The sequence below is a fragment of the Microcebus murinus genome, chromosome 3 (genome assembly GCF_040939455.1).
Source record: "Microcebus murinus isolate Inina chromosome 3, M.murinus_Inina_mat1.0, whole genome shotgun sequence".
Taxonomy (NCBI): domain Eukaryota; kingdom Metazoa; phylum Chordata; class Mammalia; order Primates; family Cheirogaleidae; genus Microcebus; species Microcebus murinus.
The window spans coordinates 58,444,545-58,472,169 of NC_134106.1; the positions used below are offsets into that span (position 1 = coordinate 58,444,545).

The window sequence follows — 27,625 nt, forward strand, 5'->3', positions numbered from 1 at the left end:
GAGGCCCTAATAAATGCCCAAGACTGACACTGTAACATGGGATCATCAGAGAGGTGACGCAGCTGCAAAAGGAGGTGATGCATTCTTCCTGACGTCTTGAGAAGCATGCAAAAGATAAACTAAATAAAAAGCACAGAGACCCTCTTAGGAGAAGCCGGGCACAGCCTCTAGAGACACTTTTGTTTTTAAGGCCCTGCAGGCAACACCTCACCCTGCCACACAGACATCTTCCTCTACTATCTCAATACCCTTGCCCACTTCCAAGCCGTATGGAACACGGCTGTCCACGGATCTGGTGGTCAGAGAGGACCCCCTCCTAAAAGCAGAGCAAATAGCATACAGAGATAAAACGTTCTTGGCCAACCACCAGTTAGTTAACTAGGAAGTACCGAGCATCTGTGAGGAGTGAGGAAGGCCTGGTGCTCGCTCCCATCTGCGCAGATCTCTGCCACACCCTATCTTGCTAGGAGGAAGCAGTTGTCTTTCCCACAGAGTAAAAGCCTTATCAGAGACCTGGACCAGGGGCTGGGTACTGAGTCAAACTTCCTCTTCCCCTGGGCCTGCTCCCAGGGCCCCCATCCAAGTTCCTGGAATTGCAAGAAAACAGGGTGAGTATCACTGAGCCCTCTCGTGCTGGCTGGAGTTCCCCAGCTGCTGAATCACCAACAGGCTCTACTAGGGCCGAGCTCTGAGGTTGCAGAGAAACCGTGCCAACCTGAGGTGCTCTGGGCCCTTGGCACTGGGAACCAGCTCAGCAGACGGCATTTGGCTGCCAGGAAGTACAGGAACCAAACGCCAACTCTGGAAGAATCCGTGGGGATGTTGCAAGCCCCTCCCCAACCATGAAGGCCCACTGGCCCCATCTCAGCTGCCATGGCCTGTGGGGGCCCAAGAATTGCCATCTTCTGGGTGCAGGTCAGCAGTGGCTTGCTCATGTGGACCCCAGGCCAGCAGAGTTAGCCTCTTGGCATCCCCAGTCAAGCCAGGCCCATCCTCTCAGCTCGATCAAGGCCATGTGTAGACATCACTTACTCGAGTGGGTTAGAAGTAGGGTATGAGCAGGGAGGAGGTAAAAATAAGCAACTATTGAACTGTGTCCTATTTCCTGCATGTGAATAGCTTGGTGATGACAGACTCATTCTTCCCCCTGCTCCACGGCACTCAGGGCACCCTGGAACCACCCTGCAGGAGGCACTGAGAAGCTTGGGCTTTGAGCCAACATAAATGCCAGTGTGACTCGGCCGGATCCCAGATGGATGCAGCATCAGCCTGGGGCAGAGCCTGGGGAAGGGGCGCACCGATGCCAGTCACCACCATCCACCACTGGGGCTGGTAAATGCCCCTGGGAACTCTCATTTGACTAGATACGGGCAGCTGATTAAGAAGCAAGGTCAGACCGAGGAGGAAAGAAATCCCCAGAATGGCAGATTTTCAAGAGTTAAGGGGAAAACACCCTGAAGTTCTTATAGCCTCACATTTCTCAGCCCACATCACGCTGGGGACTGGCAAGATCTCTAGTTCTCCTCCTGGGCCTCAGAAGCAAGAGGCGGGAGGAAGGAGAAGAGGAAAGAGTAGGTGAGAAAGGCCTGGGTGACAAGTGCAGGCTCCAGCTGCTGAGGAGCCCAGGGCAGGTGTGGGGGTGGGGCTCAGATTTATGCCCTTTCACTGGGAGACCCCAACCAGACCACCCCACTGCCCATGGGGCTGTCACTGCTTATAGTACTCCCTGGGGGGAACTGAGAACTTGTGGAGATTGTTTTTTGATTATCACAACAACTAGGGTGGCACTGCTGGTATTTAATGGGCGGGGCCAGGGATGCTAAATTTCTGTAATACATAGGACTTTGTCCTGCTTAACATGCTAATAGTGCACCCTGTTGGAAAATTCTGGACCGCAACAGGGAAAGTCCCTTCAGCTGCAGGTCATCGAGACTCCAACTGTGGATAGGCAGAAGTACCCAAACTCAGGGGAAATGGAACAAACTGGCAGCCACATGAGCTGACCAGGCCACTCATTAGAGCCTTGCGAAAGGCTGTAGCGGGACCTCCACGATCCGATCTGCCCTTATTTACCTGGAATGCTCCTTTCCCCTATCAGTGCTTCTCTCTGTCCTTCTGTCCATCTGTCCATGCCTGTCTGTCTCTTTATATTAACCCAGAGTGTTCAGGTTGCACAACATGAAGCCTATTTATAAAGTAACAAGGCTGACAAGTCACAAACAAAACTCACTCCTGGTGTTTTATAGCTGTGGGTTCCAAAGAGACTGGGGGGGGGGGCAAGAGGGAGGAAACACACAGGGGTGATGCATTTGACTTTGTCTTGGTCCACTGCTCGATTTTAGGGCCCCTGTCCTATCTCCTCAGGCCAATGTGCATTCTTACGGCCACGTGTAGCAGAGCTGCTCAGCGAACGCCCCAAATGCACTTAGTCGTATGGGCAGAATCTCATTTGCTCACTCTGGAGACAAACCAGTGAGGAATGAGGCATGCAGTCCCCAGGGTTTCGGGGAAGAGAGCATTGTGTACCTTTTAGCAGTGCCAATTTAAAGCATTTTAAAGGAAAACAAAAATCCCAGAGAAGATGCAATATAGCTCTTCTGTGGGAAAATGGGAGTGGGATCTCCCTACCAACTCTGCTCTTGCCCATTTCCCTAGTTACCCCTTGAACTTTGGTGGGGGAAGGGCAGAAATGGGAAGCAAAAGGGAAGAGGGAGCAGGGAAAAGAGGACATTTTCTGCTGAGATGGTTTTGCTCTAGTGAGAGCAGGAAGACCATGGAAGGAAGAGGGAAGTTGGCTGTGCCTCACGTTTAAGTCCCACATAAAAGCGCAGTGAGAAAAGGGTCTTGTATTATTCATATTTGGTATATTTCTGAAGTATTTTCTAGAAAAATTAGACTCATCTAAATGAAAGTGGCTTAGGAATCAAAACCAGCTGATGAAGTACTACAGACACTTTAGAAGACAGTTTGGCAGTTTCTTACAAAACTAAACATACTTTTATCATGTGATCCAGCAATAGTGCGCCTCAGTATTTACCCAAATTATTAATAGTTAAAAACTTATGTCCACAGAAAACATGTGCAGAGATGTTTAATAGCAGCTTTATTCATAACTGCCAAAACTCGGAATCAACCAAGATGTCTTTCAAGAGGTGAATGGGTAAACAAACTGCGGTAGGTACAGACAATGGCATATTATTCAGAGATAAAAAGAAGTGAGCCATCAAGCCATTTCTTTGGTGTCATCACTAAAAGACATGGAGGTACCTTAAGTGCATATTACTAAGTGAAAGAAGACAGTCTGAAAAGGCTGCATACTGTGTGATTCCAACAGTATGACATTCCAGAAAAGGCAAAACTATGGAGACAGTAGATAGATGAGGTGTTGCCAGGGAGTTGGGAGGTGGGAAGGGGGATGGCTAGGTGCAGCATGGGGGACTGTTAGCGATTCCACCTGCATGATATTATGATGGTGGACACATGTCGTTATAAATCCGTCCAAACACAAGAATGTACAACACCAAGAGTACCCCAAGGCTTCCTCTCAAGCTGGGAGTATGTCAGAGGAGAGGAAGCAGAGGAAAACCTCCATCCCTCTGGAAGCAGACCATGGAAAAGGCAGGGGAGGGACAGGTGCGGAAGGAAGGAAGGGAGGGACGATGCGTGAGGGGTCCTCCAGAGAAACCTTCCAATAGAGAGGCTGACAGGCACACAGCCAGGAATCTGGAAGAGCCTTTGAAAGAACCAAGAAAACCCAGGATCCTGGTTTCAGGGCAACCGGCCTTGCCTGTGTGGTTTCTTGAATGAAATAGATGACGTATCTTAGGTGAGCAGTCTCTCAGCTGGGGATAAGTTATCAACACAATTTTCTCTCTGTTACCAGCGAGCTCTGTGACTGAGGGAGCAGAACATCAGAAATGTGGCTGAATTCAACTTCTTGACCCCACAGTTATATCTAAGAGAGGGCTCTCAAGTGGGTGTCAGACGCAGCCTTCCTCACAACATGAAGCGACAGAGAACTCTTCCACTCTCCTCCCCGTGTCCGTTCCTACACTCCAGGCAGAAACGGAACAAGAGAGCGCTTGCCCGGCACTGTGAAAGTGTTGTGTGGGGTCAAGACACTGCTCACTCCCCGTTCCTGGCGTTGTCTTTGTCCACAGCCCAGTTGCAACCCCACATTTTCCTGGGTATTTATTTTCTGTCTCCTTGGGACTGGTTCAGTGTACAGTGGGGAGGGAGTAATTGGGGGTTCACCATGTTCTCAGTGCCCAGAACAGTGCCTGCCACATAGACAGTGCTCAGCAAATACTTGCTGCATGAACTCAGTTTCTTTTCAAACTAAATCTGCAAGGCAGTTTCACAAAGGGGTCCAGGGAGAGTGAACCAAGCAAGACAACACTTGAAGTCCTATTTGAGCAGGAGTACTTTCGAAGGACCTTGTGGGATCTAGATACGGAATAAGAAGATACTGTTACAACTTTTCTGTGATGATGGTTATCTAAGAAATAACAGAGACATTGGAGCATGTTCTTCATCACAGGTGTGCAGATTGATAAACAGTGTCATCATGGATGTCCTTTCTGAATAGGTGACATCGGACAGAGATGGGAATAAAATGAGAGAATCAGTCCTGAAAATATCTGGGGGAAGAGCATCCAGGGCAGAAGGAACAGCAAGGGCACTAAGGTGGGCGTGAACTTCACCAGTCCCAGAAAGGGTGAGCGGCTGGTGGGGTTCAGGAACGGCATGCTGGGAAATGACAGACACTCCTGGTGGGGGCCACCAGGCATCTGGACATTATTCCAAGTTGGGCAGCCCCCGGAGGGTTTTGAGCAGAGGAGCAATAGCACCGATGTATGTGTTAGAAGAGTCACTCAGAGTGCTGGGGACTAAAGAGGCCTCAAGGAGGCAAGAATGGAAACTGGGAGAATGGGGTGAGACAAGACCACTGCAAAAGTCCAGGTGAATAATGAGGGTGGTGGCCACAGAGGATATGAGAAGTTGTGGGATGTAGAATGTCACTGAAACAGAGCCTCCAGGACACACCAAGGGACAGAGTGTGGGGTACACACGCTGGCCTCATTCTTCCCTCAGCCTCTACTTGCTCTGCCCACTGCCTTCCCTTCACCTCCCAGGCCATGTTCAACTTTCAAGGCCAGTTCAAATAGCAACGTCTTCTAGAACCTTTCCTGACCAGCTCAGTGGATCCTGTCTCCCTCAAAAAATTAAAAAGCAAACACATGACTAACTAAGATCCCAGGCTTAGAGATACCCATCAACAGGTTTGACTCCCTTGCAAGTCAAATCTACACAAGCAAATCTTATCTTGGTCCTGATGATCTATAACTTTTCTAAAGAGCCTAAACGTTCCCTTCCAGGGTCTGCCTGCTACCCCTGAGATACTTCAAGATGCCACCATCTGGAATGGTTTTGTGCCTGGTCATGCGCATATAGGTCCTAGGAATCTCAGTCCAAGGCTTACTTATGTGATACATGTTAAACACCCAGGATAAGTTAGCTTTCAGATGACGACTGCTGTGCCCAAGGCTCTCTGGATGCTCACACAGTATCTCATCCTGCTAAGCACATACCCAGCACTACCACCTGTGGGCTGGCCTGACAGTATCCTGGGCTCAGCTGTGAAGGGCCCAAAGGATCAAGGCAGACAGGCTCAGTGCTGACCTGCAACCAGAGCAACAGAGCACGGGCAAGTGACGACTGCACAAACTGTGCTCTGATCTAGGTTTCTCTGTCCTCAGTGGACCACCTCTGCAGCAATCGCTCAGCCCCCATGAGGGCCTGGCTCAGGTCCTCGCTTTCCTTCATATCCCCCCACAGTGCCTGGGAGGGAATTTAACAGAGATGGCTGTCCCCATTGATGTGCATGTCACCATGCTGAGATGGCTGCTGGGGCTGGAGCACTGTGATATGTCACATATCATCCAGGGAACGGAGTCCTTCCCTTAAAAAGGTAGAAGGCAGTGTTCCTTCTAACTAGGAGGCAGCCAGAATACTCCTGCTAATAACCCAACAAGGCCCAGGATCGGCAGATCTGAACACCAATGCAAGTTATCCCGCATTAGCGCTGCTTTTCTGCTTCTTACTTGAAGGGAGGCAAATATCCTAGTGTGTCCTGAAGGATGACAGGACAATACCAGTCCCCACCCTTACAGGCTCCTTGCCTCCTGGGATGCCAATCCTGTCTAACAGGACTCATAATGCTTCTACATGGCTATGGTATTAGGTTTATGGAACACCTTTTAAAAAACCCAAGGACTATACTAAAAAAAAATTGTAAAGCATGAAATATAAGCAACATAAGTGGGAACACCTTCAACTAATTCTTGGAAACACATCTTTTTCACATTCTTAAGAAAAATGGCCTACCGCCTTAAGCAGGAATACAAATACAATGCATTGTATCACCACTCCTGTGCTGAGCCCACAGCAGACATTACCAATTGATCACAGCACTACTTCTTACTGAACTCAGATGTGGCCTCCAAGTCCTCCTACACAGCCACTGCCAAGTGATCACAGTTGGCCTAGAAGATAAACTATTTCCCACTTATGCTCAAAAAATATCTGCTTCTATATAATATCAATGAGGTTATGGGAGGAAGAGGTGGAGGGGTGGAGAGGACCAGGAAGAAAAGAGGGAAGTGATGAGAGACACTGAAGGGAAATTATTTGTCATCAATAAAAACATATTGGTCAGTGTTACTGTAGAAGTTGAACATGGTGCAAGAGGAAAGGCGTAATTAAAAAAGTCCTTAAAGTAGGAAATGAAACCTATAAATGAAACACACACAATGTGACAAAATTATTGTCAATGGAGCAAGAGGTCCTCCCAAGACACCCATTGGTATGACTGCGAAATGAAAGTGGATTCTTTTCCTCCTCAGTCTAAGAGACACAGTACGTAATATCAGTAGCTATTTGAACAGACTTATCCACCTCCTCCAAGCAAAAGGTTTTTATATAAGCAAAGCCCCAGATTTTCAGAAAATTTCTGCCTGTGAAGCTTCTGAAAATAGCTCATCAGGTGATAAACAACCCAGGTGAAAACAATGCCTGAACTATTTCTGGAAGAAGCCAAAATGGAGAAAACAAAAGCAGCACATAGCTAGGTAGCTTAGAATCATCTAGATTTCTTCAGTGCTTTCTAATTACTTTATTGGGAGCCTAAACATGCTTTTTCACAAAAGTTAATGACTTTATCTTCAAGGCCACACAGGGAGGCCATTTGTCCTCGTTTGCTCTGCTCCCAGTGGAGTCAGATGACATCACAGCCCCCAGAGGGCGTTCCGGGCTGAGTCAGCACCAGCTTCTGGGGCCTTGGCAGCCACTCACATAGAGATGGGGTGAACCTTCCAACCTGACCCTCCTCCCCATTCACAGAGGCAGCTGGAGCCTACCTTGTTTAGAGTATACTCAAGGGAAGATGCATATCGTATCTTATTTTCTGGGATTAAAAAACATACCCCCCCCCACACACACACACCTGCAGTTCATTTCTCAAGGCTGGGAGTCAGATAAACCGTCCATCCTCTGTCAGACAGTCCATCCCCTTCCTGGGCCTGCCAGCAGCCCCTGCTGGGGCAGAGTCCTGCCCCTGCTTCAGGCTCTTCCTCCCACAGAGGAACTGAAAACAGCTGGAAAGTGCTGCTCCCCGGTTGTAGGTGAAGCACATCTACAAATAACGAAGCAAGTTTATTTTCTTTACTGCTGGAAAACAACGAGACTCATTTCACCTGAGTCTTTTCCTTGTCATCATCACCAGCTTGTGCAACTCGGGCTCCTCAGGTTCTGAGGTGCGAGCTGAAAAGATGAAGAAATTTTGACCCCAAGGGACTGCTCTGTTCCAAGAGGTTAAATCTTTTGTTCCCCTCTCCTGCTGAGAGTTGCAACTACAGTGCATCATGAGGAAGAGGACACGGATGAGGAAGAGATGCTAGCTAGGGGTCACCAAGAGATTAGGTGACCTAAATGAAGATCAAAGCAGCCTGGAGTACAACACGGAAAAAACCCTCGGAAAATACAAGGAGGGCTTCTGCTCTGGGAGCAACAGAATTCTTTTAAGGAGCTGCCGTCTGTGTGTTCAAATCTCAGGATAGTTCAAATCTCAGATAGTTTAGTTCCTTGGCTCCCAAAAAACGTCAAATCTTCCTCCCCCATGGGCCAGCAGGATGGGTTTTTTTTACACAGTCACTAACTAGTCAATTTTGGGGGAGGAAGAGGCCACTGCAGTGGGTGCAATCTGCTTTAAGCAATGCGGTGATGTGAATGATTCAGATTAACAAATAAAGGTGAGATTGTTCTAGAACAGGATCATCAAATAAAGTCCTTTAAATAAGATGGATTTTTAAAACCCACTTTTTTTTTTTTTTCGGAAGTTCACTCGTGCAAAGACGTCTGTCCTAGTGGCTGTTTTTTCTGTTAGTAATACACTGTTTGCCAATGTGTACAACTCCCCTACCTTTACCTAAAGGAAAAGTAACCCCACCTTTAACAAACGTTTGTAGAATGCCCACTTTGTGGCCCTGCTCCGACACATGGGGACACAGACCCGAACCAGAGATTGAAGTGTCTACTGAGAAGCACGAAGGCCATCAAAAAATGCTGCCAGCTGAAAGAAGTTCCTGTATACAAGTAACACAGCAAATGCTCTTTTTTGTCCTTATCTGCTATTCTACGAAATCAACAGAGATGCCTGTGCTTTCTGCAGGTCCAAGTCTTCACTGAAGTTGGTGGGGAAAGGGTCCGTAAGTAAGCCAGCTATTAGCAACTGTGCTAACGCAGGTTCTATGTTTAGTCGGACTGTGAAGAACTAAAAGTGTTAAAGTAAAAGTGTTAAAGACTCTGCTGCCTTTCACCATTATTTGGGGGAAACGTTGGCAGGGGACATGATGACTGGGAGGTGTGGAGGTGAGGTGAGGAGCAGGTGCAGCCAGCGCCCCAGCAGCCAGCCTTAGAGGCTGCGGCTCACGTGCTCTTTCAGGCATGTTATCCGCTGGGGGACAGACTGAGGAACAGAAGAGATCGCCCTTTCAATCACACGCCTTTTAAAAAATTTATGGCAAAACAATAAACAGCCCCCTGACCATTAACAAATTTATTATTAGAAGTTCCCTGGTCACAACAGAATATGTCAAATAGCATGCCTCATGAATGAGCTGTCTTCTGAACATCTGAACTCTTGACTGAAGGAGGGGGAAAAAAGCCCTCTACCATAATCGTTTCTTTATGACATATTTTATAGCATCGGGAAGAACGGAATTTCTTTTGAACCAGCATGAATGTCACCTGCATGAAAATTACTCTGAAGGTGGTAAATATGTAGGGGAGTGGCTGTCTGGAAGCCTGCCTGCATTCAGCCCGACGTCTGCCACACCATGGTGCCCTCACGCATGGACAACTCCAGGCACCTCAGCAGCCACGGCCACCCACAGCTGGTATAGGATCAGAATGGTGGGGTGGCTAGGATGTCCTCATCCTGCCACGTGCTGGCTATGGGAGCTTGGGCAAATTACCTAATATTTTTGTTCCTCAGTTTTCTCATCTACAAAATGGTGATACTCAATATGGCTTGTAGGATTGCTAAGTGGGTTAAAAGAGCTTGTACAACATGTAAGGCACTCAAAGAATTTACTATGAGCCAGGCAACCCTTCTTAACTGTTGGCCATCATCTTCTCAAAGAAAGTACCCTTGCCCCATCATACCAAGAACCCCCCTTTTGAGCCCAAGGTGCCCACTGTGTACCTGATGTCATATTGTGAGAAAAGTATGTTTTCTTCTGCCACAATTTAAGAGAAATTCAGGGGCTGGGAGCAAGGGCTAGGTCATGGTTCGTTAGCATTAATATCAGCAAAGTTAGCAGAGCATTGGGTACACGATTAAATGTTGACTGAAGTGAACAATGCATAAATAACCTAAGTAAATATATGCATACATAGGATCCCTCACTTTGCACTGAGAGATCTTATTTTTGTTATTCATCCCATTGGCTCTAGAATGCAGCATTAAGTGAACAAAGTGGCTGCCTTGGGTGAAGAACCAAATGTTTGTTTCATTAGGCCTAGTTCACAAAAATCACAACTACTGTTTGATCATTTAGATATATCCTACAAGGGATGATAGCTGAGATATTCCACATGCCTCTGCTCTTATTGGTAAAAGAAAAATGCTGTGCCTTTTATCTGAAACTCCAAAAATCCAATTTAGTTGAAAGGACTGTTTTGTTTATTTTTCCCTCTGCTGCACAGGATGGGAAAGAGACACTTCACAAGCAAATAAGCTCATACTACATAGTGGGTTGATGCTGTTTTCCTAAGCATAAACCTCTGACTTTCAAGTGGTTCACTGGTGCGCAACCAGTTCATTAGCCGAAATCTTCTACAATCCATAGAGGGTTCAAAAAAGAACTTATTTGAAATGATGACCTCAATAAAACAAGGTCCTACTATCTTGACTCTAACAGAGCACATGTCCAGGAAATTGGGGTAATGTCTTTTTTTCTTCTTCTACAAGGAAAGTTAAAATAGAGCAGAGTTTTATTTAAGTCAGGAAGAAAAGCATCGGGAAAAACAACTCATTGGAACTTCCCATTCACAGGTAAATAATGGGGACTTTGTGTCAACTACAGGTACCACATGGGGATCTTAAAGAGTTTACTAGTGATGCCCTTTAGGCCCTGAGAGGCCCTGGAATAGCTTCTGAATCATTAAAGAATGATGAAGTTACACAGCAATTCTTAATGTGGACATGCACCTAACCACAGTGTCAAAATCCATGAGGCAAAAATAATAGAACTGCAAAAGGAAACAGATGAATCCACCATGGTGTTGGAGACTTCAACATCCCTTTATCAGAAATAGTTAGATCCAGCAGACAGAAATCAGTAAAGACAAAGCTGAACTCCTACAATAGTAGATGACACATTCTTCTCAAGCTCATGTGGAACATTCACCAAAACAGACCACATCCCGGGCCATCGGATGCACCTTAACAGATTTAAAGGAATAGAAATCACACAACATACACTCTCAGACCACAATGGAATTGAACTAGAAATCAGTAACAGAGAGAGAGCTGGAAAATCCCCAAATACTGCAGATTGAACAACATGTTTCTAAACAGCACATGGGTCCAAGAAGGATTTTTAAGAGTAGTTTAAAACGTATTTTGAAACTGAATAAAAATACAACACCAAAATTTGTGGGATACAGCAAAAGTGGTGCTGAGAGGGAAATTTATAGCATTGAATATTTTATAAACAAAGGACCTAAATTCAATAATCTAAGCTTCCACTTTAGGAAACTAGAAAAAGGAAATCAAATTAAATACAAAGTAATCCAAAGAATGATGAAGTGATTCATTTTAGTTACTGTTTTTCTTCTATGCTACGTATCTGAAAACTAGGCATCCTCATGGGATAGCACAGTCATACTTCATTTTATTACACTTCACTTTGTCCTTCACAGATACTGTGTTTTTCATAAATTGAAGATCTGTGGCATTTATTGGCACCATTTTTCCAATAGCATGTGCTCACTTCATGTCTTGGTACCACATTTTGGTAATTCTCACAATATTTCAAACTTTTCCAATATTATGATATCTGTTATGGTGATCTGTGATCTTTGATGTTACTGTTGTAATTGTTTTGGGTAGCCATGAACCACGCCCATAGAAGATGGCAAACTTAGTTGATTAACGTGTGTTCTGACTGCTCCACTGGCCAGCCATTCTCCTGCCTCTGCGTCTCCTTGGGCCTCCCTATTCCCTGAGACAACAATGTTAAAATTAGGCCAACTAATAAGCCTACAATGGACTCTTAAGTGTTGAGGTGAAAGAAAGAGTCCCACATCTCTCACTTTAAATCAAAAGCTAGAAATGATTAAGCTTAGAAAGCAGAAATAGGCTGAAAGCTAGCCCTCTTGCTCAAAACAGGTAGTCAAGTTGTGAATGTGCAAAGGAAAATTTCTTGAAGGAAATTAAAAGCACTACTCTGGTGAACACGTGAATGATAGAAAGCAAAACAGCTTTATTGTTGATATCTAGAAAGTTTGAATGGTCTGGATAGAGATCAAACCAGCCACAGCATTCCCTTAAACCAAATCCTAATCCAGAGCAAGGCCCTAACCCTCTTCAATTCTATGAAGGCTGAGACAGGTGAGAAAGCTGCAGAAGAAAAGTTTGAAGCTAGCAGAGGTTGATTTGAGGTTTAAGGAAAGAAACCATCTCTATAACACAAAAGTGCAAGGTGAAGCAGCAAGTGCTGATGTAGAAGCTGCAGCAAGTTATCCAGAAGATCTAGCTAAGATCATTAATGAAGGTGGCTACACTAAACAACAGATTTTCAGTATTGACAAAACAGCCTTCTGTTAGAAGATGCCATCTAAGACTTCCACAGCCAAAGAGAAGTCAATGTCAGGCTTCAAAGCTGCAAAAGTCAGGCTGACTCTCTTCTTAGGGGCTATTGCAGTTGGTGACTTTAAGTTGAAGCCAATGTTCATTTACCATTCCAAAAGCCTAGGGCCTTTCTGAATTGTGCTACATCTACTGTGCCTGTGCTCTATAAATGGAACAACAAAGCCTCATGACAGCACATCTGTTTACGGCATGGTTTACTGAATATTTTAAGCCCACTAAGCCCAGTGAGACCACCTGCTCAGAAAAAAAGATTTCTTGCAAAATATTACTGCTCAGTGACAATGCACCTGGTCACTCAGGAGCTATGATGGAGATGTACTAGGAGATCAATGTTGTTTTCATGTCTGCTAACACAACATCCATTCTGCAGCCCATGGATCAAGGAGTAATTTTAACTTTCAAATCTTATTATTTAAGAAATACCTTTTAAGGCCATAGCTACCATAGATAGTGATATCTCTGAATGATCTGGGCAAAGGAAATTGAAAACCTTCTGGAAAGGATTCACCATTCTAGATGCCATTAAGAACATTTGTGATTCACAGGAGGAGGTCAGACTATCATCAACACGAACAGGAGTTTGGAAGAAAATTGATTCTAACCCTGATGGATGACTTTGAGGAGTTCAGGACTTTAAATGGAGGAAGTAATTGCAGATGTAGTGAAAATAATAAGAACTAGAATTAGAGGCTGAAGATGTGACAGAATTGCTGCCATCTCATAATAAAACCTGAACAGATGAGGAGTTGCTTCTTATGGATGAGTGAAGAAAGTGGTTTCTTGAGATGGAACCTACTTCTGGTGAGGATGCTGTGAATGTTGGTAAAATGACAACAAGGATTTAGATTATTACATACGCTTAGCAGATAAAGCAGCAGCAGGGTTTGAGAGGACCAGCTCCAACTTTGAAAAAACTTCCATTGTGAATAAAATGCCATCAAATAGCATCACACGCTACAGAGAAATCTTTCATGAAAGGGAAGTCCATTGACACAGCAAACTTCATCGTTGTCTTGTTTAAAGAAATTTCCACAGCCACCTCAGCCTTCAGCAACCGCCATCTTGGTCAGTCAGCAGCCACCACCATTGAGGCAAGACCTTCCACGAGCAAAGAGATTACAACTTGCTGAAGGTTCAAGTGACTGTTTGCATTTTTAGCAATAAAATATTTGTAATTATGTACATGTTTTTAGATACAATGCTATTGCATAACTTAATACAGTAACTATAAACATGGTATTTATATGCACTGGGAAACTGAAATGTGACTTCCTTTCTTGTGATATTTGTTTTATCATGGTAGTCTGGAACCAAAGTGGCAATGTCTGTGAGGTATGTCTGTACTTTTCAAATTTTTCCATCAAAACCTACAAATTGGGCCGGGCGCGGTGGCTCATGCCTGTAATCCTAGCACTCTGGGAGGCTGAGGCAGGCGGATCGCTCAAGGTCAGGAGTTCGAAACCAGCCTGAGCAAGAGCGAGACCCGTCTCTACTATAAATAGAAAGAAATTAATTGGTCAACTAATAAATATAGAAAAAATGAGCTGGGCATGGTGGCGTGTGCCTGTAGTCCCAGCTACTCGGCAGGCTGAGGCAGGATTATCGCTTGAGCCCAGGAGTGTAGGTTGCTGTTAGCTAGGCTGATGGCACAGTACTCACTCTAGCCTGGACAACAAAGCAAGACTCTGTCTCAAAAAAACAAAACAAAAAAAACCCCTACAAATTGGCAAAGAGAAGAAATTCTTATCCATCTCTCTAGTCAGGGAGCACAGTCTGAAACAATTCAATGGAAAAAAGAAAATCACAATTGATAATGAAGTCTTATGTTTTATCCTAAAAATTAATATATTTCAATCTTGCATTCTATTCACTAACATATCTGAGTTTGATATAGAAAACAATGTTATGACTTGCCAGTTAAGTTCCTTTTTGATTCTCTAACTATCTTTTGTTCCAGAGAGATGTCTCTGGTTTGATCTGTGGTTCCACACACGTCATGGCATACTCCACAAGGGTACTCCCATTTGTGATGGGGAGATGAAAATACATAGTCCTAATTTGCCAGAATGTCATATGGAGGACTGCAGGCTGCCATGACCGCCAACTCCTGCAGAGCATAAAGTTCCAGAAAGAACAGGAGAAAGTGTATGCAGGGTCATCATGTCTTCCAGTACAGTGGGACCCAAAGCCCATCAGTCTCTAGCCAAGCTATGGAATGAGGTAAGTCATCCTTTCTCTCCAGGGAAAGGAACATGCTAAGTAATCATTCCCTCCAACACCCCCTAGGTGGGAGGAAAGCATTAGTCTGATCAAGAAGGTGAGAAGTGATGGATATCCACTGTAATACACTGTTTACCTTCCTGGTTCTTAATATTTTCTGTCCCAATTTCCTGGTGCAATGACATGTTTCAACTCATAAGAGTGGTTTGTTACAGGCACCATCCACAGATCAATGGAACAGAACAGAAATTCCACAAACAGACCCAAGTACTTCTAAGAATATATTAAGTGACAAGGTGGGATTTGGAAGCAGTGAGTAGAGAATAAATTATTCAACCAATGATGTTAGAATAATTGGATCACTGTTTGACAAAAAGGCAAATTAGATCTTTAGCTCACATCTTACATCAAAATGCATTCACAAAGAATTAAAATTTAGATCTGAAAAGTAACAACGACAAAGTACGAGGGTAAATCAGATATCAAAGAGTCACAGAAAATCCCTTTCTACCCTGAGACTAAGTAGTATACAAAAGTAGAAATCATAAAAAAATTATGAACAGATTTTAAGTACTTAAAAGCTGAAACGAAAACCAAAATCACACTTTCATAAACCCAAACATAACCCACATAAATTTAAAAAGCAAAATGAGACAATATTTTCAATGTATAACATATTTTTGAAAGCTGCTCACAAAGAAAATAACCAACCTACCTAAAACACAGTCTAAGGACACAAATGGGTAACTCACAAGAAAATCAATTCAAAGACTCAGACGTGAAAAAGCATTCACTCTTACTAAAAACCAAAGAAATACAAATTAAAACAATGAGATATCATTTGCCAACATAATTAGCAAAGTCTAAAAAATGATAACATTCACCACAGATAAATTTGTCAATAAATAGGCATTCACACATAGGTGGCAGAAGTATAAATTTGTACAGCTTTTCTGGAGGGCAGGTTGTCAAAACACATTAAGAGTGTGAACCTTCTGACCTAGTAATCCATTTCTGGGCACTTATCCATAGAAAATAATTAAAAGATACTGACAATGACTAAGCTGTAAGAATTTTCATTTCATATTTGAATATTTAAAAGTGTGAAGTAATCTATATCTCCATCAATAAGGGATGGATACATAAATGTTAGAGTTGTATCACAGAGTACATAATAGCCATTAAAAATAGGTTTATATTTATATATGTTTGCTACAGAAATATTGTCTCTATATACTGTAAGTGAAAAGCAGATTTTAAAACAGAATCTACCAAATGCCATTTTTGAAGGAAAAAAAAAAGTGAATATACAAATATCTGTATCCATGCCCAGAAAGAGGGTGGTAGGACACCTGGCAGTTAAAACTAGTCCAATGCCTCTGGTGACTCAAATTTGTGGGTGTTTAGACTCTTTTGTTTGTAGATTCTGATCTGTGTTTCAGTTGGGGAAGGGGAAGTGTAGGATTTAACCAAGCTGGTGGAAAAGGAGTATGTCCTGAACAACCCACATAGGGTGCACGTGTTCTACGAACTGGCAGTGGCCAGCACTGTGGCCGGCACAAGGGGGGTGTTTGTTTTGAGGGTTTTCTTTGGAGGGGAGAGTAGTGGATGAGGTTCAGGGAGAGTTCAAATCCAGAAGGATTCCCCATCTGTGTGATCTATGAGTTTACCTCACATCCCTAAAAAATGCTCAGGCCCCAGGCTTGCTTTCATTCCAGTTCAGGGACCTGTGATTCATCCCCTGAAACCCTAATTATAACACCCAAGTCTGCTATGTGCAAAAAACATCTGTCATTGTTTAAATTTGCTGGCAGGGAGTGTGTATAGCATGCAGACCGGCCCGATGATGCATTCGTCCAATGCAAAACTTATAACCCAGACACCATTCCAAGGTGAGAAGGGTTCAAGCCCAAAGTTTCCAACTGAGCTCAGTGGCAAAAAGGTGACCTGGTTATGTCATCCATAATTCATATACCAATTCCTCAGGGCTACTACCATGGTAAAAGTTACAGGTCGTTAGCTCTGTTTGTTAACCAGAAAACATGTCCTAAATTTGAGTTATTCTTGTTGGTTGCCAAGGCCTGGCTAAGGGAAAGGAGCAAAGTGTGTAATTGCAAACCTCTCATTTATCAGCTTTGGCTGCTTTTGTGTCACCACATTATGTGAACCATTTAGCCAGTTAATCTCCTGTGCCTCTTGGAAGCACAGTAATTACACAGAGGATGCCTCAAACCTGGCAGGAGATGATGAATGAGAGTAAAGGCACTTCTATCTTCCGCGCACCCATGAGAATTATAAACTGTCCTCATTCAAACTCAGATTAAAGGCCCTGAAGAGCCCAAGCTGAAGATATGGTCTCTTGGTAAGAATATATGATTTTTATCTAGAAGTACTGATCTTAAAAACAAAAATCAAAATATTCTCTCACATAAGCATTGGCTGTGCTATAGTAGCATTTAATGGACGCAATAGTGTATTTGAAAGTTTTTAAGCTTTTTAAAGCTTAAGAAGGTATCAGGATGCTACTTTCTCTGCTAGAAATTACAAAGTCATGTACCCTCCAAATCAGAACTGGAATTATTACACTAGCTTTGGTATATGCAATTATGCAAACAAACTAAGGTTACTTCCCTGGGCTTATGGGAACACTATTAACTATAAAACTTTTCCTTCAATTTTATTTAATAATTTTTAAAGTTCTTTTCTAAATATCACCAAGAAAAACAAACTTTAAGATATATTTTATTTTGGGGGCCTTGATGCTTGTTTTGTTTCACATTTGTTAAAGTCACATTAACTGGTGCTACAGGTGTAAAAGAAAAAATTTTAATTTAAAGGAGATCATTTATGAATCTATGCTAAAACTTAGATATTGGAGTTGAATCAACTGTGAGCAAGATACATAATTACCAAAACTTACTCAAGTAGAAAACTTGAACTGATCACTAAAAAGCAACCAGGCCCAGAACCTTCATAAGCAATTTCTTTCAAGCCTTCATAGAACTGTTGGTTTCCATGATATGTCAACTACCAGAACATAAAAAAAAAATGCTATTAAAATTTACTTTATAAAGCTGACACAATGCTGATATCAAATCCTAAAAAAGAAAACAAAGCCCTGAACACTTCATAATGGTCCAAGCCTAACAGTATATACATAGAATACCACATAACCGAAAAGAGTTTATTTCAAGAATTTAAAGAGAGCTTTAACATAATTGAGTCAATAAATGTCCTCAAAACATTTGGGGGGAAAAACTCATACATTATCTCATCCTGCTTTAGAAAACAAAATACCAAATATTTTAGCAAATTATGAAGAGAAGTACATTTCATTATCTAAAGATGTATACATATGTATACACACATATATAATCAAAAAGTTAGCCTCATAATGAACTGCTAAATGCACAAACATTATCAGTGTAGCCGTGAAAAATACAGTGTTATTTACTACCTTTTAAAAAATGTTGTTTTTAAAGCTGTAGTCAGCACGATAGAAAAAAAGTAATGAGATAAAAATATTAAAAGGAAGAAGAGAAAGTTATCTCTATTCAAGATTACATAATCACCTACCTAGAAAACCTAAGAATCAACTGAAGAACTATTAGAATTAACAAAACTCATTAAAATATAAATATGAAAGAAAGCTTTTATATGGCAGCAATAACCCATTGGAATAGATAGCGGGGGAAATGTCTCACCCACTAGGACACGGCTCCTGAGCATGGGGCCTCTGTCTCATTCCTGGCCAACTCCCCAGCATGCAGAAGTGATCTCAGCACAGAGCAAGTACTCCATAAATATTTGTAGAATACATGAATGAACGAATTCACAATAAGGGAAAAATACAAAATAATGAAACTGAAATTCCATATACAGGTTCAAGTATCTATATAAGAATTTAGCATATGATAAAAATGAACTGCAAACCACAGGGGGAAGGATAGGTTATCCCATAAATGGCAATTGAGACTACTAACTGGTTGATTGTTTTTAAAAAATGAAATACAAGTTGTATCTCTCATATATACCCAGAATAAATTATAGATAAAATATTTCAACATAATATGAAGCCACTAAAGAATGAGACAGAAAAAAAAAAGTAAGAACATACTTGCCTTATCATAGGCTAAGAGATGGTTTTCCTAAATAAGTAACCAAAAGGTAGAAAGCTTAAGGGGAAAGATTTATAGTTTCTGCTACCTAAAAATAAAGATCTTAGGTATATCAAAATAACACATACAATAAGAGATAAATAATAAATGGGGGAAATACTTGTAATTTATGACTGAAAAAGGATTAATATCCTTTTAATATAAAGTGTTGTTATAAAACTCCAAGAAAAGGATGATCAACCAACAAGAAAAACATTTTTTAAGGTTAAGGTTCAAATAACAAAATGACAAATGGCCAAGAAATTTACTCACCCTTACAAATACTAAATACAAAAACTGAGCTGAGATTATTTTTCTCCAACCAGCCTGGAAAATGTTAAATCTAATTTATAGTGTTATGGAAGATTCAAGAAGGTAAGAGAAAAGATCAATTTCTAGGAATTTATACTAAATAATCAAAAAATATATCAAATATTTATGGACAAGAATGTGACATTATTTATCTTCCTTGACTTTAGGCATTAGAAATTTAATATATATATGCTTGTTATAAAAAAATCAGCCAATTCAAACCAAGGTACTATATTATACATATAGTTCTGGAATTTGTCCTTTTAAATATAGTATATCATGAAAACCTTTATTATTTTAAATAGATACACAACAAATCATTGCATTGTTATATAAAAAAAATTGTTTGCAAAATCTCCTTAAATAGGTATAATAGTATGGTACTGGCAAACTACTTGCTCTTGCAAATAATTCGACAATCACCATCTTTTAAATTTTCATTACACATTTAGACAAGTATTTATGTAGGCTCTCTCAAGAAGTGGAGTTGATGATTAAGAAGCTATGCACACTTAAAATTGACTACAATTGCCACAGTGACTTTCAAAAAATACTGTATCAGTTGATATTCCTAATAACAATGTGTAGATTATTCATACTTTATAGGAAAAAACCTATAAAGTAAAAATGCTTCAAAATTTGTTAAATTATAGTCAAGGGAATATTTCTCAGTCACTAGAAATGATGTTGTAGATGAATGTTTGATGCCATAAAAAAATGTTTGTTATAAAAGATTATTAAGTTACAAAAAAGAATGAAACTGTGGAATTCCTATGTGCTTTGGAGCTCATTGGAATTCCTATGTGCTTTTTAAAGAATATCTACCTATACATTCATCCATCAGGTTCTTAGACAAAGTCTCACTCTGTTGTCCAGGCTAGAGTGTCATGGCATCAGCCTAGCTCACAGCAACCTCAAAGTTTTGGGCTCAAGAGATCGTCCTGTCTCAGCCTCCTAAGCAGCCAGGACTACAGGCACGCTCCACCATGCCCAGCTATTTTTTTTTCTATTTTTGGTCATCCAGCTAATTTTTTCTATTTTTAGTAGAAATGGAGTCTCACTCTTGATCAGGCTGGTCTTGAACTCCTGACTTCAAACCATCCTCCGACCTTGGCTTCCCAGAGTGTTAGGATTACAGGCATAAGCCATCATGCCTGGCCCATCCATCAGGTTCTAAACCAAATGTTAATCATAATTAACTTTCAGTGGTGGAATTATAGGTCATTAAGACATCCTCTCTTATGCTTTCCTTAATTTTCCAAATGTTTCAGAGAATAAATATATGTTTGGAATTGTAAAAACATTAAATCATAATCTATTTTTTTTTTTTTTTGAGACAGAGTCTCACTGTCTTGCCTGGGCTAGAGTGCTATGGCATTAGCCTAGCTCACAGCAACCTCCAACTCCTGGGCTCAAGGGATCCTCCTGCCTCAGCCTCCCGAGTAGCTGACTACAGGCATGTGCCACTATGCCCAGCTAATTTTTTTCTAGTTGTTTGGCTAATTTTTTTTTAGTTGTTTGGCTAATTTCTTTCTATTTATAGTAGAGACGGGGTCTTGCTCTTGCTCAGGCTGGTGTCGAACTCCTGAGCTCAAGCAATCCTCCCACCTCAGCCTCCCAGAGTGCTAGGATTACAGGCATGAGCCACCGATCCTGGCCAATCTGTTCTTTTAAAACACCATTCTGAAGACTAGTTGCCTCTGTAATGTAAGCATTTATATGCGACTACCCTTGATTATGATAATAAGGAGTTTTTCAGGCTGAATATTAACAATATAGCCAAATGTTTGTCAAGTGAGTTTATCCTTGGAGTATCCTGCACTGGGCAAACCAAGAAGTCATCAAATATTTACTGGTCCCCACTGAGGCTTGGCCTATGCTCAGAGGTGCCAATAGCGGAAGACGAAGGAGCCCTCAAACTAGCGGACAGAAGCCAAGCACCAACCAAGTCTCAACCCAAGACGGAACAACGAGGAGCCAGGGCTCTCTTTGCCACTAGGGTTCCCAGCTGGAAAAGTCAACAAATTTGAGGATTACAACTAAAAAAGGCAAAGCAATAGCAGGCTGATTGTTACACAAAGGAGTTCCTTCTCGAGGAAACCCTAAGCATCTACAGGTACTTTAAGAGTGCAAACTCTAAGGTGAGAAAAACAGAAAGCCTTTCATGGTGAGGAGACAACAAAAAATAAAAGGCAAAAGTGCTGAGTGTAGAATTCACTTGACTAGAGGAAAGACTCCATGTGAAAAAAGTGTTTCCTCGGACTTAAGACAAAGCCCTAGCAAAACACATAAATTCCATCTCAATAAACTTCCAACTTTTTCTAGGCCTAGGTACCAACTATTTCTTGTCGTACTCAATACAATAAATTCATGACGTTTCAAAAGAATTTACCCAGATTTTACAGCTGGTATAAAGGAAATGTGCCTTGTATTTGAAATAAAGAACTCCTAAGAGATGATTCCGATAGTCTAGATTTCTGAATTTCCTGATTCTGTGAAAAACTTTTATACTTGACATTTCATAGGAGGGAAAAAAAGCTAAACAAAACCAAAAGGCACCATAAAAATCCTCCAATCTTCTTCTATCTAGATGCAATTTTTTTTTTTTTTTGAGACAGAGTCTTGCTTTGTTGCCCAGGCTAGAGTGAGTGCCATGGCATCAGCCTAGCTCACAGCAACCTCACTCTCCTGGGCTCAAGCGATCCTACTGCCTCAGCCTCCCACATAGCTGGGACTACAGGCATGCGCCACCATGCCCAGATGATTTTTCTATATATATTAGTTGGCCAATTAATTTCTTTCTATTTATAGTAGAGACAGGGTCTCGCTCTCGCTCAGGCTGGTTTCGAACTCCTGACCTTGAGCGATCCACCCGCCTTGGCCTCCCAGAGTGCTAGGATGACAGGCGTGAGCTACCGCACCCGGCCTAGATGCAATCTTAAACAGATTAGCCCTTTAGCATAGAATTATGTTATTTTAAAATTAAGTGATTTGAAATGGCAGTAAAACAATGGTTGATTTTTGGCAATCCAAATAAAAGGAAGTATGACACAATTACTGTTGGTAATTCATTATATTTTCCATGGGTGAAGTACAAGGACACTTACAACAATTGAGATATCTCAGCAAGAGTTCTAACTGCCCTGGTCAGCAAGACAGGTCTTAAAAGTGTCTTTAATAAGGGCTTATAAATCCACAATGGCATTTATAAATGTCAGAACATACTGACATTAAGCCAGAAGTTGCCTTAACAGTGAATGACTGAAGAGCAGTGGTTCTGGAAGAGTCCCTCCTCCTCACCGGCAGCACATGCCACACTGGGACACTTGTTAGATATGCAGACTCTCCCACCTACTGAATCAGAGACTCTGGGGGGAAGCCCCGGCAATCTGTTTTAACCAGTTCTCCAAATGATTCTGATTTAAGAACTGCTATAGAAGATTCCACAGAGACTTTGAGTGTGAAACCAAGCACAAGAGGCCCAATTCAGGGTGTGCGAGTCATTTTCATTTTAGTTGACCCAACCTATTCCCATTGCCTGTCCCTTTTTGTGGGCAGCGCAAAGAGTAGGACCTTGTTCAAAACACACTTTGAAAAGGTCCTTAGATAGGTCTAACAGAAAAGTCATCTGTTTCTCATGTGTTACCCACAGTAACAGTGACACGAAGCATCGTTTATTCTTGTAAGAAAAGTCCCTGTTGCAGGGGACATTGAGTATTTACAGAAAGATCACTTTATCCTGAAGAAATCATATTTTGGAAAAGCAAATACGGGAAACTTAGCCTCTAAGGCTTCCATATACACCTTTACAGCCCACATTCTAAGTGAACACTAATTATGGCTGCCTAATACGGAAAACATGTGTCCTAGGGAAACCTCCACTGTCTGCTCTGAAAGACATCATTTCCATGGAATGGAGAAAAGAAACATCTTACTTCTGTCCTCCTCCTGGTCTCTCAGTCCTGAATTCCACAGGGAAGGTGACTTATTTCACCTCTGCCCATCATTAATGCCTCCTCGTGTCCTTGGGCATCCTTCTCCAGGTCTACATTCAGTCCTCACTTATGGGAGTTGTCATAAAAATAATAAGGTTTATCTCCAGATTATAAAACCCATTTCTGTATCATAAAATCAATTCTATTTTGTCTATAGCCTGAATTTTCATAGTTTATAAATAGCTTCCATATTAATCATCTCATTTGATTCTCATAACAGCCTGTGAGGTGGGCAGAGTTTTATTACTCACACTTGACAGACAAGAAAACTTGAACTTAGTGCTGACCTCAATAAATAATCATTGAATATTAAAAAGGAGTTACAAATGCTTTGCATAAAAAAAAATAAAGAATTCATGAGGTCCAGAAGAACTCTCGAACTTGCTTGAATATGTCATCTGCCAAATTCACCAGAAATCACTAAGGCAGGTGTTTAGGTTGAGGGATATTTTTCTGGCTTAGGAAGGGTGAAGAGCAGGAAGATGAGATAAATTAAAATGGACAAACTCTCCCAGTTACAGAACCCACATAACCTGCAATGATGTCTGGAGTTCCATGGGACTCAAAGTAACAACAATGATGACAATGGCAGTAAGATTAATCAAGCTTTTACTATGTGACAGGCACATACATTAAATATATTCAACAACCCTACTAATCTCCCCATTTTACAAATGAGAAAAACATGGCACCAAAATTACACATCTTGCTCTCTGGACACAGAGGAGGACATGCAACTGGAAGTGCCAAGCCCCTGTGAGGTCTGCCTGCCAGCGATGGAAACCTGAGATGGGAGGGCAGCCACCACATAAACCTGGCTTATGTTTTCAGTGCTGCCATTTGGGCAACAGTCTCCACATTCTTTCACTCAAAACATTAATCACTGCTCAGGTTCCAAGTCACCAAGCATCAGCTGAGACTCTTAACAGCCAGTTCCTTCTCTGACAATTTCCTAGGAAGGTTTTCTAGATCTTGGTTAGTGACGAAACACTGGCTGATTTGCCTGGAACTGCCTTCAACTATTTAAGAAAAATTAGAGAGGCAAGCAGCTTTGGAGGAAACATGCAAATTAAGGATGCACGTGGGAGGCAGCAGTTCTAGTAAATGCACAGAGCTAACGGCTCTGATTTTTCTTTTAAAGAAATATAAATAAAAAGGAGTTCCTCACTGGTGTAAATTACTCCTGCCTTTTTTTTTTTCACTCTACTTTTTTCAACTGCTTACATTTTGACGCTGTATGAGCCAGCCAGCTTTACATATTGATCAATCTTTAAATTTATACTTTGTTTTTCTTTTTAAGAAACAAAGATCAAGCTGAAGAGAACACTCCTAGGCAAAAGAGAAAAATTACACAATGAATGAATGTAGTCTTCATGGGCAAGTATACTGCGATGGGGATTGGGGACAAATTTCAAAGATTTCCTCAAATTTGCTTACCATCATCATTTTCTGCCTCTACTTTTCACTGAATAACCACCTAGAGATCCTAGGAGATGCTAGGAGTTCAAGAGAAAATCCAATGTAACAGCAAGCTCCATGATATACCACATGATCTCGCCTTAAGGTAAAGTCCCAAACCTGGGAGCTGGGACTATACTGACCAAAAATTGAGTGACTTTTGATATCCACACTTCTTCTATACTCTTTAATACTCCTGGTCCAACTACTTACAAACTGTGGACCCTGTGTGCTTTACTTTCCTTTTCTACAACATGTGGATGATAACAACACCTTCTTCATCGGATTGGTGTCAAGACTAAATGAATTAATAAATGTAAAGCACTTTAGAACTCTGCCTGACACAGAGTAAAGCGCTCCTTAGCTATTATTACTATTCACTACTATTGTTTGCAAAAACATTACAACAGAGAATCGTATCCAGGAGGCTTCCACTGTATCGGTAATGTTTTGTTGCTCTTTAGAAACTTTGAAATCAAAACCATCGTCAAAATACACAAAAAAGTTAGCTCTGGGAAAAAGGATGGGCAAGAAAGGCTGCCCGTAATCCTGTCACCTGTTGGTGAGTTTCAGGTGGGGGTGCAGCTGGGAGCATCCGGTTCCGCGACTGCCCTGTATTTGCCTTAGGCTTACAGGATGCCTCTCCTTCAGCAGCGGTTCTTAACCCGCGTTTCAAGGGCAGGATTGCCGGCGGGGTCACGAACCCCCTGGAATTGCACGCGGAACCGGGTGAGGCTGCGGCTCTGGGCATTTTAGGGGAGGAGTTCCATGCCTTTCCACAGACTCTGACCCTGTAGCGAGCAACATGCTATAAAGGGTTAAACTCGGTAGATACCGACCGAACAATACACTTCACGGAAGGCTGCAGCAATAACCAGGACACCTGGGCTGTTACTCAGCCGCCTCAACACCCAAAAGACCCGACACCACGAAGGGCAAGAAGCAGGCCAGGCGGCGCGCGGCACTGCGCCCCTCATCGCTTACGGACAGACCTGTGGACTTCACTCTCGGAGAACGCACCTGCTCCGCAGACCCGACCTGGCTCTGCGGGGTTTAACTTCCCTTCCCCCACCCCTGCCCCATCCCTCCTTCATTTCCAAGAACAAACTCAAAGGAAACGGGCAACGCTCTAGGGTTTCACTCCTGCCCTCCGCAGTCACTGAAACTACTTCTCCCAGGGAAGTCGATTAAAAGAACAATTAATCCGCACAAAAATCCAAAACCTACCCCAACGCTTAAGAGATCTTAAAGTTAGAAGATTGAGGGCCCCTCCGCTGATCGTGAACCTCCGTCTGTCGCTGGGCGCAGGGGAAGGCGGGGGTAGGAGAGGGGAGCAGGCAAGACCCGGCCAGAGGGTCGGACGCCCGCCACGCGCTCGAAGGCGGCTCATCTACACTGCACCGACGCCCGTGAAGACGGGCTTGCAGGCAGCCAGGTAAGCAGGTAGGTGTGGGCATGTGTATGCACAGACACAGCCGCCGCAGATTAAAGTTCAAGCCTGTTCTCACACCGCTCCCCCTTCCCAGGCGCTCTCACGCACGGCCCAGGCAGCCACTCTCGGGAGAAAGCCGGGGCGCTCCACAGTCCCCCTCTTGTAATTCTTAGGGACTCCCTTTCTCTCCCAGGCACCAATCCATTAAAAGCATTAGCCTCCCTCCACTCGCCTAGGCCGGAGCACAGAACCCCCAGGAAAGAGAAACGGAGGGGACAGGGGAAAGCCGGGGGCGCGGGGCGCGCAGCAGGCGGCGTACGTACCCAGCGCCAGCAGGACGAGCTGTCCAGCCGAGGTGACCATTTTACGGGCGAGCGGGCAGCAGGCGCTCCAGCCTCCCGCCCTACCTGCGGTGCCCGAGTGGCGGAGCGGCGCCGCGCTGCGGGGGAAAAAGGCGCGGGCGAGGCAGGGCCGGCCCCCGGCGCGGGCGGGCGGAGGGAGGACCGAGCACCTCTCTGCTGGCACGCACCCACCTCGCTGCCGGCCCGGCGGAAATAGGAAGGCGGTTACCGTCACCTCCCCGCCACTCGGCGACCCGGGCACGGCTGACCTCCTCCCGCCCCAATGGGGGTGCCCCCCTAAGGACACAGGGGGTGGGGGTTTGGGACTGGGGGCGGGGACGCTGAGCGCACCAGCAGGGCGCGGCCAGCGGGGCGGGGCGACTCGGGATCCCCAAACCGGGCACCGCGCGCGGGCCAGGCGCCCGGGCCAAGGAAAACGGCAGGAAGCGCCTGACTTCAAACACCAACCCCGGATTGCCCGCGCAGTGCGGCCGCGGACTCCAGCGTGCGGGGTTGGCAGAGCAGGATGGTCCCGGCGCGCAGTGGCAGCTTCTGGGCTCTAGGCGGCGGAGCGGAGCCGCCCGGGTGCGGGTCACCTGCACCGAGGGCGGCTCCCGCGGCCGCACTGGGGCCCGGAACTGGGAAACTGGGATGGGGCCAGTAAAAGGACCTATGACCTTCATCGGCCACCTGCCAAGACCTGGTCCCAAGTGAAGGAAAGTGTTTCCCAGAATCAAGCAAAGAATTTGTTAAACCAGGTTTCCCACCTGTGCCCCATCCCCATCAATTCTGGAGATCCCTGTTGCCTGGGCACAGCCACCCTATGTCCCCAGGGGGGCACATTGTCAAGATCATTGGGTCTTTGTTCTTCTGGCCTCTGGCTGATAATGAAGATGGGCCCTGTCCACGAGGAATCTGGTTATACACCACCACCACTACCCCCACCCTGCCTGGTGTGTGCCGAGAGAGGGCTGTGTGGGTCAGAGTCACCTGGGTGGCCCTTTCAGGATCTGTGGCTTTCAGCTGACCCCTGGTGCAGGAATTTGGGGAGGCAGTGGGGACAGAGGAAGACATTTTGGGTGGAGAACTGAAGATCCATAGGTTCCTTGGGGACTGTGCGTAGGGGACAGTACACCCGGGGAGTAAGTGACCAGCCATATTCTCCAGGGGCCCTGAGCTCACGGACTGACCCTCTTCCCCTGCCTCGTCCAGCCTAGCTGCTCGGGAGTAGACCCGCTCTTCTAGGAGATGGGGGCGTGGGGGTGTCGGGGTGG

General features: G+C 43.6%; 1 protein-coding gene across 1 annotated transcript in view; it reads right to left on the reverse strand.

Annotated features, from left to right (window-relative positions):
* Positions 1-27,034, reverse strand: part of TGFA (transforming growth factor alpha) — a 102,713-nt gene extending 75,679 nt beyond the window's left edge. The window contains exons 1-2 of the mRNA XM_012750167.3: positions 26,749-27,034; positions 26,334-26,648 (exon numbers count right to left, since the gene is read on the reverse strand). Of these exons, the coding sequence (XP_012605621.2) occupies positions 26,334-26,648; positions 26,749-27,034 (601 nt within the window). The remainder of the gene's footprint in view (positions 1-26,333; positions 26,649-26,748) is intronic.
* Positions 27,035-27,625: the final 591 nt, after the last annotated feature.